The 13,060-nt window shown below is 35.0% G+C and overlaps 2 protein-coding genes across 2 annotated transcripts in view; one reads left to right on the top strand and one right to left on the bottom strand.

Moving 5' to 3' along the window:
* The first annotated feature begins 1,699 nt into the window (after positions 1 to 1,699).
* LOC127873118 (testis-specific serine/threonine-protein kinase 1-like) lies at positions 1,700 to 10,843 on the top strand. Its single transcript, XM_052416766.1, has 4 exons — positions 1,700 to 2,114; positions 5,875 to 6,023; positions 7,104 to 7,311; positions 10,514 to 10,843. Exons 1-4 carry the CDS (start codon positions 1,833 to 1,835, stop codon positions 10,727 to 10,729), a joined length of 855 nt encoding a protein of 284 aa, XP_052272726.1. The 5' UTR covers positions 1,700 to 1,832; the 3' UTR covers positions 10,730 to 10,843.
* Positions 10,603 to 13,060, bottom strand: part of LOC127873120 (uncharacterized) — a 192,871-nt gene continuing 190,413 nt past the window's right edge. Inside the window, exon 4 of the transcript XR_008045980.1 lies at positions 10,603 to 12,517. The gene's annotated coding sequence lies outside the window, so the exon portion shown is untranslated. The remainder of the gene's footprint in view (positions 12,518 to 13,060) is intronic.

Below are 13,060 nucleotides of genomic sequence, written 5' to 3'. Positions count from 1 at the left end.
CTATATATAGACAACGACAAAAATGCTATATCATCTCTAAAACCGAATATAAAACAACAACTAAATATAACAAGAAAGAAGATATTCGGCGTAAATGCTGACTTTGAAGTAAACTTTTTACTATTGTATTTTGGTCCCTTGTTAGTCGCATTTCACTGCATGAAATGTGAGTTATTATAGTCAAACCACACATTAGTGTTTGTAGATAAAAATTATACTATGGGAGTTCACATCATATGTGTCCTCACATGGCTTATTTTGCGTTTATTTCTTCACCATTGAAATACATCGTATTTTAATATTTGATTAACACGCAGTTTTCTTTCGACACATACAAATCACACTTTCATAGCCGCGTCATGCGAAAACGGATCTTATGGCGTTTCGGCCAGCGTAGCTCAAGCCCAGCCAGTGCATTTGCGCATTCTGTTCAGAGGCGATGCTGTCCGCTATAAAATCATTCAAGCTTTAATGGTCTCATTATGTATCTCCAGACCAGACTGAGAGAAGCACAGGCGGTGTGGGCTACAGCTATGATGGGCGCATATGGCATAAGCCCCATTTTCGCATGAACATTTTGAAAAATGAGTTGTGTCTTAGATTAGGCAACAGCGAACAACTACAGTGCCTGCAGAGCTTTTATTTTGGGTTATTGTTGTTTCCACTTTTGCAGATTCTATAGTTTATAATGCTATATAACACATGCGTGCGTGCGTGTCAGTCTGTCTACATCTGTCCGTCCGCCTGCCTTCACCCCCTTTTCAAGTGTGTAAAGTATGCTGTTGGAAAAATAAATGCCAAATTCTTCAGGAATACTAGTATTTTCAAACATGTTCGGTTTGAAATCGGATGTATCTTCATGCCGAGAATGAATTCCATCGTCGATAATAACAAAACAAAAACTGGACACTCATTAAGCGACAGAGAACAAAACCGAGCCGAGACCCGTATGCACCATCTCACCGTCGCCATAAATTGAACCTGGGAAAGCTGGGTTTAATGAAAGTGTCGTCTTAGATTATCCTTTGCGGTTCCACCAGGCTAATCACGAACGACACTTTCCGCTGACACAGGCTTTTCGTTTAGAAAAGATTTTCTTTAAACGACAAAAATCTATAAACGCGGAAAGTGTCATCCTTGCAGTCCGCACAGATAAATGTGGGACGACCCTTTACGCATATGCAACAATTTTAAGCCAAGCTTTCCAGGAACGCGGCTCAATTTACATGAAATAATATCGAAGATAACTTATTATTCTATCATACAGATGCTTTTGGTGTTTAAGTCGTTTGGGTGTGGGTCTGCCAACACTTAAAACAAAATAAGGCTAACTTTATTACGGATAATTTGTAATGACATCGGCATCATTTTGCAGTATGTGAACGCTTCTTGTACCTGGACATAAGAATTCATTATGTTTATGTTGTCGATCTACATACATTCTTATTTTAAAGTTATTAGTCTACGAATAGGTAGAATTCACTGAATATGACGTATTAAATAGGAACTGGTTTTTAAAAATCGACAAATATCGAATAAATCAACAAACTTTGTCACCATTTAGAATTCACCATTCGGTTAAAATTTGGAGACAATGCATATAGTGCGTTTGTCGCGAACGAAATGGAGGCTTATGTGCATCACGTGATTGAAAACATGCGATGCTGTCTAAGAAACGTCGCACAAACAAACGTCATTAGGACGTCGAAAAAATGACGTCACAATACAAAACTGCGGGCCGTTGTCCATAGATAAAGCGCGCGTTCGTTTTTAACGTAACATTTTAATCAACAATCGCACCATGTCATAATTTATAGTTATTTATTTAGACAATGAGTAACGACAAAAATACAGTCGTTATATCGGACGAGGAAGCGGAACTCAAAAAGCGCGGGTACGCCTTGGGAACTCATCTGGGCGATGGTTCGTACGCAAAAGTCAAGAGTGCCTTCAGCGAAAAACTCCAGACGCGCGTTGCTCTGAAAATCATTAACAGAAAGAAGGTCCCTAAGGACTTTCGAGAAAAGTTTTTGCCACGTGAACTGAAAATAATCGCATGTGTAGACCATCCCAATATAGTAAAAATGTACGAATTAATGGAGTTTCACAATAAGGTAAATTCGTTTGTTGTTTTCCATTAAAAATGAAAGTATGATCGATATATATTGTATAACGTTCAGATATGTTAACCATATACTTTTACACTTACCATTCGGCATAACTAGCAAGGCGGTGAACTTTGGTTAGAGTTTCAAAAAATATATTTGTACATAATATGACGACTTTGTATTTACATTTATTTAAAACTTGGTACTTTGTCGTTTAGTTGAGTGTTTTATTGTGAAGTATAATATTTTTTACCATGACTATTGTATTTATTTCCTGACATTCCTTTGCATGTAGACGCTTGTTACTCAGAGAAAAAACTATTGAAGGGAAAGATGTTCAGTTTGTGGTCTAATGTTTAGTTTGACTCGTAGATAAAAAAATATTGAGTATTCATGAAAAACATGTCGCAGAAGAAAACATGTTCAAATAATAAAAAGGTTTAATCGATCTGCGCCGTATACGCGTCCATTTTTATGGTTTTAATGGGCCTTTTCACGTTTTGTAAAATTGACGAAATAAAAAAATGTATCAGATTCGCAAATTTTCGTTTTAGTTATATATTTGTGAGGAAACATTCATTCTGAACATTTACTATGCTCTAAAATATCCATTTTATGCATCTTTTGACGATTTTTAAGACCTGAAAAATATATAGCGTTGCAACGCGAAACGATTGAATAATTTAGAGAGTTCTTTCGTTTTCTTTATATTTATATATATATATATATATATATATATATATATGATACTACGAGGATTGCTTATATAAAGTATAAAATACATCATCCATTGTATGCGCAAGGAATGGCCGTGTGGCCTAAGCAATAGACTAACTCCAGGGGTCTGTGGTTCGAGCCCGTTTAATTGTTACTTTTTTTCTTTCTTGTATTCTTGTTTTTACTGGAGCTTTTTGGATCCAATGTTTACATTTATCAATATAAAACATTAAATGACAAACTTACATGCCATAATCTGTGAAAAGGCACCTTTTAGCCGTTTTAAAGTCATCAGTGGTAATTTTAAATCGAATAACTTCCCCAGTAACGCACATCGCCAAAATCAGTTATAGTTGACTAGAATTAGCCCTTACTTGTTGGCTTAACAGTAAAACAAAACGAAATTAAATGCACATAAAACGGAAAGAAAAAAAGACGACATAAGTTCTAAATAATTTCAAATCAGTATGATGATGTTAGTTCTCATTTTTGGTAGTTATTACTAACAAGAAAACATAGTATTAAGTATCGAAGGTATCAACCGGAAAATTAATATTTTTTCTTTACTCTTTCTTTTTTATATATTGAATTGAGAGTAAAAGAAACAACCGACTTTTCGTGCAAAAATTAACGTATTTAGTTTATGCATGTGATCTATCTTGTAAACCTACCACTAATTATACTTTTTTATAACTGTACTTAAAATAAAACAACAACAACAACGTCTACAAAAATCACTTCAAAAATTATTTCATCTCAAAATATTATTTAACGCTTGCAGTTTTATATCAACATCTGAAGTATTTATAAGGTAAAACAACGGGGCGTGTATAAACAGAGTTTCGTTGAAATAAACTTTCACATTGAAAAAAAAAACAGTGTGTGTAACCAGTTTTGAATTTATATTCATTTGCATCAAATTTTACTTAAATCTTCCATAGTGATTAAATGAACTAAACATTAAATGTTTTTTGTGTGTGAAAAATGTTCATTACTGTAAAGGATGAGAAAGCGCTGTGTTAGCAACGTATAAAACACATACAAATGCATGTAATGTTGACCCATTTTGTGATATTAAGTGTATTTATTACTACAGAAACGATTTCCCTAGTGTTACAGTCAAACAAACTTAAGCCGACATACTTTGAATTCAATGACTTGTTTATGCGTGCGTTTTGCTGTTAAGAAACAGTGTCAACATGCAACGGAATAATGTGGCCATAGAATAGTCAAGGTCAATGTTCATATGCGCCTGGCTCTGTGAAAATGGGATTAATGCACGTGCGTAAAGTGTCGTACTTAACGCTGTTATGGATTTTTTTTCGTTTAAAGAAAATCTTATTCAAACGAAAATTCACCCTATACGGAAAGAGTCGCCCCTGCTAAGCCTGTGCGGACTGCACACGATAATCTGGGACGACACTTTATGCACATGCATGAATAAAGCCCCGTTTTTCTAGAGCGAGGCTAATTTTCAATACAATATCCGCCACAGCATTGTAATCGTCATTTTCTTAATCAATTTATTCAGTGTTTACATGAAATCCGTCCCAGTGCTCGTTTATTATCAACGTTTTACTAATATACAAGATAAGTATTGATTCAAAGCATCAAAGGGCGTCGGGAATTTCAGTGTAAAAGGCACTCAATGAAGTTACATGGAGCGATTTTTTCTACTGTAAATATTAATATATTGGCCGATTGTTTTAAACAAAATATAAAAAGATACTGGTATAACCATTATCTATGAAATTGTGTTATAACCCCCAAATAATCATTATCTATGATGTTTTGTTATAACCCCCAAATAACCATTATCTATGATTGGTTTCCTTTTTAAACTCGCATCCGTGTGCAGTTTTCATTAATGGAACAGAATTGTGTATGTTATAAAAATCTGCTTTATATTGTAAGCGTCATTTCATATTTTTCTCAACTTCAAGGGGTGATGATTCGGAACTTATTCTTACGTTGCTCATTTACGATAGGGGTTGAGTACTAATTGATATGAAAACAATGTAAAAGTTTTAATGTGTTTACGAACCCCCCCCCCCTCTCACACATATATTTCATGGGCATAATAAAAACAAAAAATGGTTACAATAAAACAGCATATTTATTTAAACTAAAATATCTACATCAAATCAGTTAGTTTAAAAGTTAAAAGTTAACATAGAAAACAAATAACATAATTTGATTCTACTGGGGCTCGATCCTTGGCCCTCTCACATGTGAAGCGAGCGTGAAACCACTACACTACGGAACCGCTTGAAAAATCACCTTCTAACTAAGATATTAATAAGCTTTTTATAGTCGGTTTAAATGTTAACCCGGGGGTTTAAACGCTGGATAGTGAGCGGGGTTAAAGGTCCATATTAAAGGGTCCATACCACTGGCAAGATAAGGGTCAGGCCTGCGGCCTTCTATATGTTATTCTTCTTAAAAAAAAGCCTGTAGGAGGACTTGATAGTAATGAGACTGGGGTGCTGTGATGGTGCTCCTCATTGATAAGCGGCTGCTTCCTTTATCAAGACTCATTATTACAATTAATCATACAAAACCAGAAAGTTTCACCGGTTCGCGTATTTGCCCAGTCCCTGTGATCTTTTATTATTGCCCAGTCCCTGTGATAAGTTATTAATTAAAATAATTAGCTTTGCATTATTGGCAATAAATGTTGTAGTAAATATAATAGGCACAAATGCAGTACTTATTTACACAAATTTACACAAAAATCACCACTATGCATGATATTCTGACAACAAAAATATATACTAGTACATTGATCCGTAAAATTATTTCTCCTCCCATAAGCGAAATAAAAACGTATTACATACTAGTCGCCGCACTTCAGTGCGACGCCAATAATATAAAATTCGAACCATTTCTAAAATTTGGAGAAAAAAAACGCTCTGAAAACGAGTTTAATGCATGTACGTTAAGTGTCGTTCAAGATTTGCCTGCGCAGTCCGCACAGGCTTATCAGGGACGACACTTTCCGCTGTTATTTTATCTCTTTTGATTTGCATGTTTCTACAAAATTACTTAGGTCTATATAGCGATGGAGCATGCCGGACATGGTGACCTTCTGGAGTTCATCAAACTGCGTGGAGCGATCCCAGACGACAAGGCCAAGGTCATGTTCCGCCAGGTGGCCGAGGCGATCAACTATCTGCACGAGAAATACGTAGTACATCGGTATGAGAAATATGTAGTACATCGGTATGAGAAATATGTAGTACATCGGTATGAGAAATACGTAGTGCATCGGTATGAGAAATATGTAGTACATCGGTAAGAGAAATATGTAGTACACCGGTATGAGAAATATGTAGTACATCGGTATGAGAAAAATGTAGTATATCGGTATGAGAAATACGTAGTGCATCGGTATGAGAAATACGTAGTGCATCGGTATGAGAAATATGTAGTACATCGGTAAGAGAAATACGTAGTACACCGGTATGAGAAATACGTAGTACATCGGTATGAGAAATATGTAGTACATCGGTATGAGAAATATGTAGTACATCGGTATGAGAAATACTAGTACTTTGGTATCCTAGACGCGATGCCCCGATTTGTCAAGTTTAATTTTCTATATGGCGATCCGCATTGGAATGTTCCTATGCCCGATCAAAATAATACTATTTATTTCGCGCTTTTAGGGAGTTTGTAAGGCCCTATTACCTTGGTGTCAGTCTACGTTATGTTCCTTACTTTTCAATAAGGACGTATAACGCACAAATAAACTCTAATACTATGGCCAATGATAAGCGAAGCCCCATTTTCAAATATAATTTCTTATATGGCTATTACCGCCGATTTGTTTACAGAATGTCTACATTCTATCTTGTATCAAAATATGGAAATGATGGAAATTAATATAGAACTCAAATTTGGAGAGACTGTTTTTGTGGTTCTTTTGTTTCGGTTCACTTGTCGTGACTTTAAGCTTTCTCTGCTGTCACTAATCATAAAATTGAGCCGAGCTCTGTGAAAACGGGGCTTGGTGCATGCGCGTAACGTGTCGTCCTTTATAAGTTTGTGCAGTCCGCACAGGTCAATCAGGGACGACACTTTACGTTGTAATGGAATTTTTCATTTAAAGATAGCATCTACTATCCGGAAAAAAACAGTATCGTTGGAAAGTTTAATTCCTGACTAGCCTGTGAGGATCGCACAGGCTAATCTGGGACGACTATTTTAGCACATATATTATGTCTAGTTTTCCCAGAACGAGGCTCATATATAAACCTCGTACTTCAAACTTTCTAGAGACCTGAAATGCGAGAACCTTCTCTTAGACAACAACAACAATATCAAGGTCAGCGACTTCGGATTCGCGCGCACTTACGTGGCTGGGGATATCAGTCGGACCTTCTGCGGGAGCGCCGCCTATGCAGCGCCGGAAGTGCTCCAGGGTCAGCCGTACCACCTTCCGCTACACGACGTTTGGTCGATGGGTGTCATCCTCTTTATAATGGTAAAGTTCTTATTTTAAAAACAAAACGCATCTATTACTGGTTCGTCAGTCCGTCCGAGCTCCTCAATCCATGATTAAGTAACATTTTTGTATGGGAAGTTTAGCTGGTATTTGTTTTTTAGTATTTTATGGGGCTTGGAAATACTTTAAAGTGTCTAATTTTTTGAGACAACTTTCTCAGACACCTATGTTACCTACGAGAGCGAAGCGTAATTCTATTAGAGCCTCGCTCTGGGGAAAAGTTGCTTTATGCATGTGCGTAAAGAGTCGTCCTAGATTAGCCTGTGCAGCCTGATTTGCCGCTGCGGATTGCACTGGCTAATCTTGGACACCACTTAACGTACATGCATTTAACCACATTTACTCAGAGCGAGGCTCATTTGCTTTGAAAACGGAATTAAAAGCACACTTGTTAGTAACTGCATGCCTGAATGACTTACATGCAGTAGTTCCTGCACCTTGATTGTCCGTGAAATTCGGGTTTCTGGGCAGATATATTTGATGAAAAATCGATTTAACATTGTCCTCAGAATTCGAAATGCACATGGTATTGGTTGATATTTCTTGTAGTAATGTATAATAATATAATAATAATAATAAAAGCTTTATTTACAGAAGGTTACACATAAAGACATTGACAAATTATAAATATTATGCAAATGAATCAATACTTTTTTACAATGTGGCCTTCTTAAACTAACATACACAAATAGGTCTATAAGTATAAATATTCAAACAATATTTTTTACACCCATACATAACACACATAGATAGACAAACATGAAATATTATTGATTATACTACTACTACTACTAATAATAATAATAAAAGCTTTATTAACAGAAGGTAACACAAAAAGACAATGACGCATTATACATATTCTGCAGATGCATAAATATTTTTTTACAATGTGGCCTTCTTAAACTCACATACACAAATAGGTCTATAACAAGTAAAACATTTAAACAATATTTTCTTACACCAATACATAACACACATTTTGCCTTTTAGACAGACACACCTGAAATATCATTGATTAGAGAAAAAAAAAACACAACATATGACATATTATTGATTAGAAAATAAATGTGCTTTATATTGCCTTTTAAAAGCAGAGATACTGTTCCAAATATCCATGCTATGGTATGAAAAAGCTCGTTTCTTATAGCCTGTATTTGCTTTGGTATTGACAATATCGCTATGGGTGGCAGTTATATTTTTGATTTTTAGAAAAAGTTATAATATTATTTAAATATTCTGGAGTCTGATTGTTGACACATTTTTATATCAAGATTGCCGCGTGGTATTTACATCTATTATTAAACGAGAGCCAATTAAGCTGTAAAAACAATTATTTGGATGGTGTTCTATTTGGCTTTTGTAAAAGGACTTTCGCTGCGCGTTTTTGTAAAATATTCACTTTTTTTAATTGGTTTTATTAGCGTTGCCCCAGATCTTAATCTGTAATCGAAACACGTTAGAATATATGAATTACGAAATAATTTCTTCATATCCAAAGTGAGATAATTTGATATCTTTTTAGTAGAGTTATTCTACTGCTTATTTTAGAGCATGTTTTATCAATGTATACTTTCCATTGCAGATGTTTGTCAATATAAAGTCCTAAAATGTTATGGCTAGTTACATTTTCAATAGCATTATTATATATTTTTAGATCAAGGTGATATTCTTATTTTTTTGTTTTGATCCAATAAGCATGCATTTTGATTTACTAGGGTTTATCATCATGTTATTGAGGGTGCACCATTTTTGTATGGAATAAATATCATTTTGTAAGTTAGTTTGAATTTCTGAAGGATTGGCCCCTGTAGCATGTAGTGTCGAGTCATCAGCATACAAGTCTTTGTCTGATTTGTTTAGTAATAACCCAATATCATTTATATAAATTAGAAACAAGAGAGGGCCCAAAATAGAACCTTGAGGGACACCACTCTTAATAGTAAGAGGGGTAGAAAAACTAGTTCCTAGTTTAACGCATTGTTGTCTTTGACTAAGATAAGAATGAAAAAGGGAGAAGGTACCATCCGAAAAGTGATGAAGTTTGAGTTTGTATATTAGAATGTCATGATCTTCTAAATCAAAAGCTTTTTTCATATCAATTAAAACAGAACCAATACAATTACCGTTATCTACATCTTTGAGCCACTCATCAATAAGTCGCATCAGTGCTGTTCGGCAAGAATGATTTTCTCTAAAGCCTGACTGATGTTTATTCAACACATTTGTTATTCGAAAGAATTTTTAATCAGGTTATGTAAATTTAATTTTAAGTGATTTGCTATTAATAGAAAATTATGTTCTTATAACATAAGCATGATTTTTTATTTTGAATGCACGCGTTTGTGATGTATGAAATACGCTGTTGATATTTGAATGCAATATCTGAAGCAGTGTTCATTGAAAATAATCACAGATTTATCATTGATTTTCACTGGATTTTCTTTTAAAAGAGACTTCATTTGAACAAAAAAATTCACAACAGCGGAAAGTGTCGTCCCTGATTAGCTTGTGCGGATTGCGCTGTATATACATTTCAATACAAACCTCTTCTTCAATCTGACGCATGGCTATTTAGTATTAAACGACGCATGTTAATGTCCTCGTTGAAAATATCCGAACTCCAAATCGACCGATAAAACTAAATAAATCGAACATTATATTCGCCTTGCTCTCGGAAATCTGGGCTAAATGCACGTGCGTAAAGTGTCGTCCAAGATAACTCTGTGTTCCACGCAGGCTTATCAGGGGCAACACTAAACTATTTTATGTCTTTTCGTTTAAAGAACGTCTTCTTAAAACAATAATTCAGTGTAGACGGAAAGTGTTGCCCCCGATAAGCCTTTGCACACAGGCAACACTTTACGCAGATGGATTTACGCCAGATTTCCCTGAACTTGTCTAATATCTTCAGAACAACATAGTGGCCTTAATCAATTGAGACGCATTCTAAGAAAACTGTGCACTTTCCGCCTAAATTGCATTTTAGCTAAGAAGATACCTTATTTAACGAAAAATGTCATAAAAGCGTAAGGTGTCTTCCTTTATAAGCCTGTGCGGATTGCACAGGCTCATCTTGGACGACATTTTACGCACATGAATTATGCCCAGTTTTCTCAGAACGCGACTCAATTAGTGTTTGAAATAGGAATCCAACATCAAAGCGCCCGCTCGCTTCTTCCAGGTTTGCGGGTCCATGCCATACGACGATTCTAATATCAAGAAGATGGTGAAAGATCAACTAGAGAAGAAAGTCTCTTTTTCAAAGACCAAGAAAATCAGCGAAGACTGCAAAGCCTTGGTACACAGCATTTTGGAGGTCAACTGTAAAAAGCGCGCCACCGTCAAGCAGATTTTAGAGCACACGTGGCTCAACTCACCTACCACACCGGGGACTTAATTGTTCTAATACTTAAGCAATACATGTACAATATATTGACAACAACTTAACAAATCTTTTTTATTCAACCTGATTGACATGGACTATTTCTTAGAATAAATAATATTATATGTACAGTTTTTTTAACACTTTAACTTCCTGGGTCGTATTCCAGAAGAATCTTTAGTTTAATTATATTCTTTTCCTTAAATTGGGAAATTTTCTTAAGTGTTTCATTTCATTTTGCAATAGTTTGGCATCAAGATTTACATGTACATAACATCATTATATCAATGTTATTTTAGGAATACCAAAAAAAACATGTTTTTCTTATTTAGTAAAGAAATGCAAAAGGTTGTTATTTGGCCTTAAGTGAAATTATTTAAGAAATGACTTAAGATGTTAATGGAATACCACCCCAGTTTGGTCACTTTGGTATCTTGCAAAGATCTTGGTCAAATTAGTCTCATATATTTCAACCAGTCTTCGTAAAATATACGTGTTGTTTGCCAATATGCTAACGTATCTTATAATGTAAAAGCGAATGGCAGAACAATTTAACAATTTCAGCTTAGAATAAGTTTTAGTATAATAAATGTGTATCCTAACTATTTAACTGAGTGCGCAAACAAATGTGATGCTTATTTAAAACAAGAGGGCTTGAAAGGCCCAAAGTCGCTCACCTGAGATAACAAGATATTATTGGGTCAAATCTTCTGACCAAGTTTCATGAAGATCGAAAAATAAATGTGGCCTCTAGAGTGTTAACAAGATTTTACTATAGCCATATAAGAAAAATTGCCCCGCACCTTGGAAGCCATGTTTTTCAAGCAAACATAATTATTTCCAAACTAATCCAAGACATCATTGAGACCAATCTTCCGACCAAATTTGATGAAGACTGGACAATAAATGTGGCCTCTAAAGTGTTAACAAGGTTTTACTATAGCCTTATATAGCCATAAAAGGAAAAATGCCCCGCCCCCTGGTGGCCATATTTTTAAAGCAACCAAAACCATTTTCGAATCCATCCAAGATATCATTGAAACCAATCTTCTGACCAAGTTTCATGAAGATTGGTCAATCAATGTGGCCTCTAAATAGTGAACAAGGCCAATGTTGACGTCGCACAACGGACGACGGACAAAAGGCGATCACAAAAGCTCACCATGAGCACGTTGTGCACAGGTGAGCTAAAAATACATGTAATTACTGGAAGAAGACTTTGTATTCAAATTATAAACATGTCCTTTAAAATTGATCAAATTTTGAATGATTGCTCATACAATTAAAGGCTCTTTAAAGGTGAAGATCCGTAATTATTCACCGATTTTTAAATATTTTTTTCATATTTTATTTATAAAGTTTATCAAAAAACAATATATATATATATGCTATTGGACATTACAATAAAAAATGAGCAATACAACTTGTCTTGAGCTCAAAATAAAGTGTCCTCCAAGTCAATGGTGTTTGCAAACAATCAGTTTATTTACTTGCTGTTTACTCGGAAAAGAGAAAGTGAAAGTGACTCAGGTCACCAAAAATATAACGATGATTTTTAACGTTTTCCGGTATCACCCACAAAGTAGGTCTCTTCTAAATGGTTAAAACGTTTGTAGTGATCTAATAAGTTACTTTTTGCTGGTTAAAAGTTGTTTAAAATAGAATTAAAATTGAATTTTCTTTCGGCTATTTTTAGCGTATGTCACCGCTCTGAGGCTACACATCACGTTAGTTGCAAAAATGTAAACATTTCTTCGAATTATGAAACGGGTTTATCTTCCATAATTCTCGACAACGTTGTACCTAAGTTGTTTTATAAGCAGTTTTTATGCAACAGTAACTTAAATCCGGTAAAAATCAGACCAGTTGATATGCATAATAACTGGATTTGTCACCTGTATAGAGCCTTTAAGGGAAAGGATACCTGCATAGCACGTAAATAAAAAAACTTTACCTAAACTTGAAAAAAAGGTTTGTAGCTGAAAAAAACTATTTAACATTATACAAGCGAGGGCAAAATAATGCTTCAGATCTCAAATGATTGTATACAGTCGTGAATGCATACATAGAACACTGAACTTAGCATGTATACAATCGTGTGTGTATACATAGAACACTGAACAAAGCATGCAAACAGCTGTGTATGTACACATATAAAACACTGAACTAAGCAGGTATACAGTCGGGTGTGTATACATAGAACACTGATCTAAGCATGTATACGATCGTTTATACAAGCGAGGGCAAAATAATGCTTCAGATCTCAAATTATTGTATACAGTGGTGAATGCATACATAGAACACTGAACTAAGCATGTATAGTACAGTCGTGAATGCATACATAGA

The sequence above is a fragment of the Dreissena polymorpha genome, chromosome 3 (genome assembly GCF_020536995.1).
Source record: "Dreissena polymorpha isolate Duluth1 chromosome 3, UMN_Dpol_1.0, whole genome shotgun sequence".
Classification (NCBI taxonomy): Eukaryota; Metazoa; Mollusca; class Bivalvia; order Myida; family Dreissenidae; genus Dreissena; species Dreissena polymorpha.
This window is presented reverse-complemented; position numbering and strand designations above follow the sequence as displayed.

Excerpts from the sequence above, each read along its gene's own strand:
- LOC127873118 (XM_052416766.1), top strand. The coding sequence starts at position 1,833 with ATGAGTAACGACAAAAATACAGTCGTTATATCGGACGAGGAAGCGGAA. Across the intron at positions 2,115-5,874 it reads TAATGGAGTTTCACAATAAG|GTCTATATAGCGATGGAGCA; the intron begins GTAAATTCGTTT and ends AAAATTACTTAG. Across the intron at positions 6,024-7,103 it reads GAGAAATACGTAGTACATCG|AGACCTGAAATGCGAGAACC; the intron begins GTATGAGAAATA and ends CAAACTTTCTAG.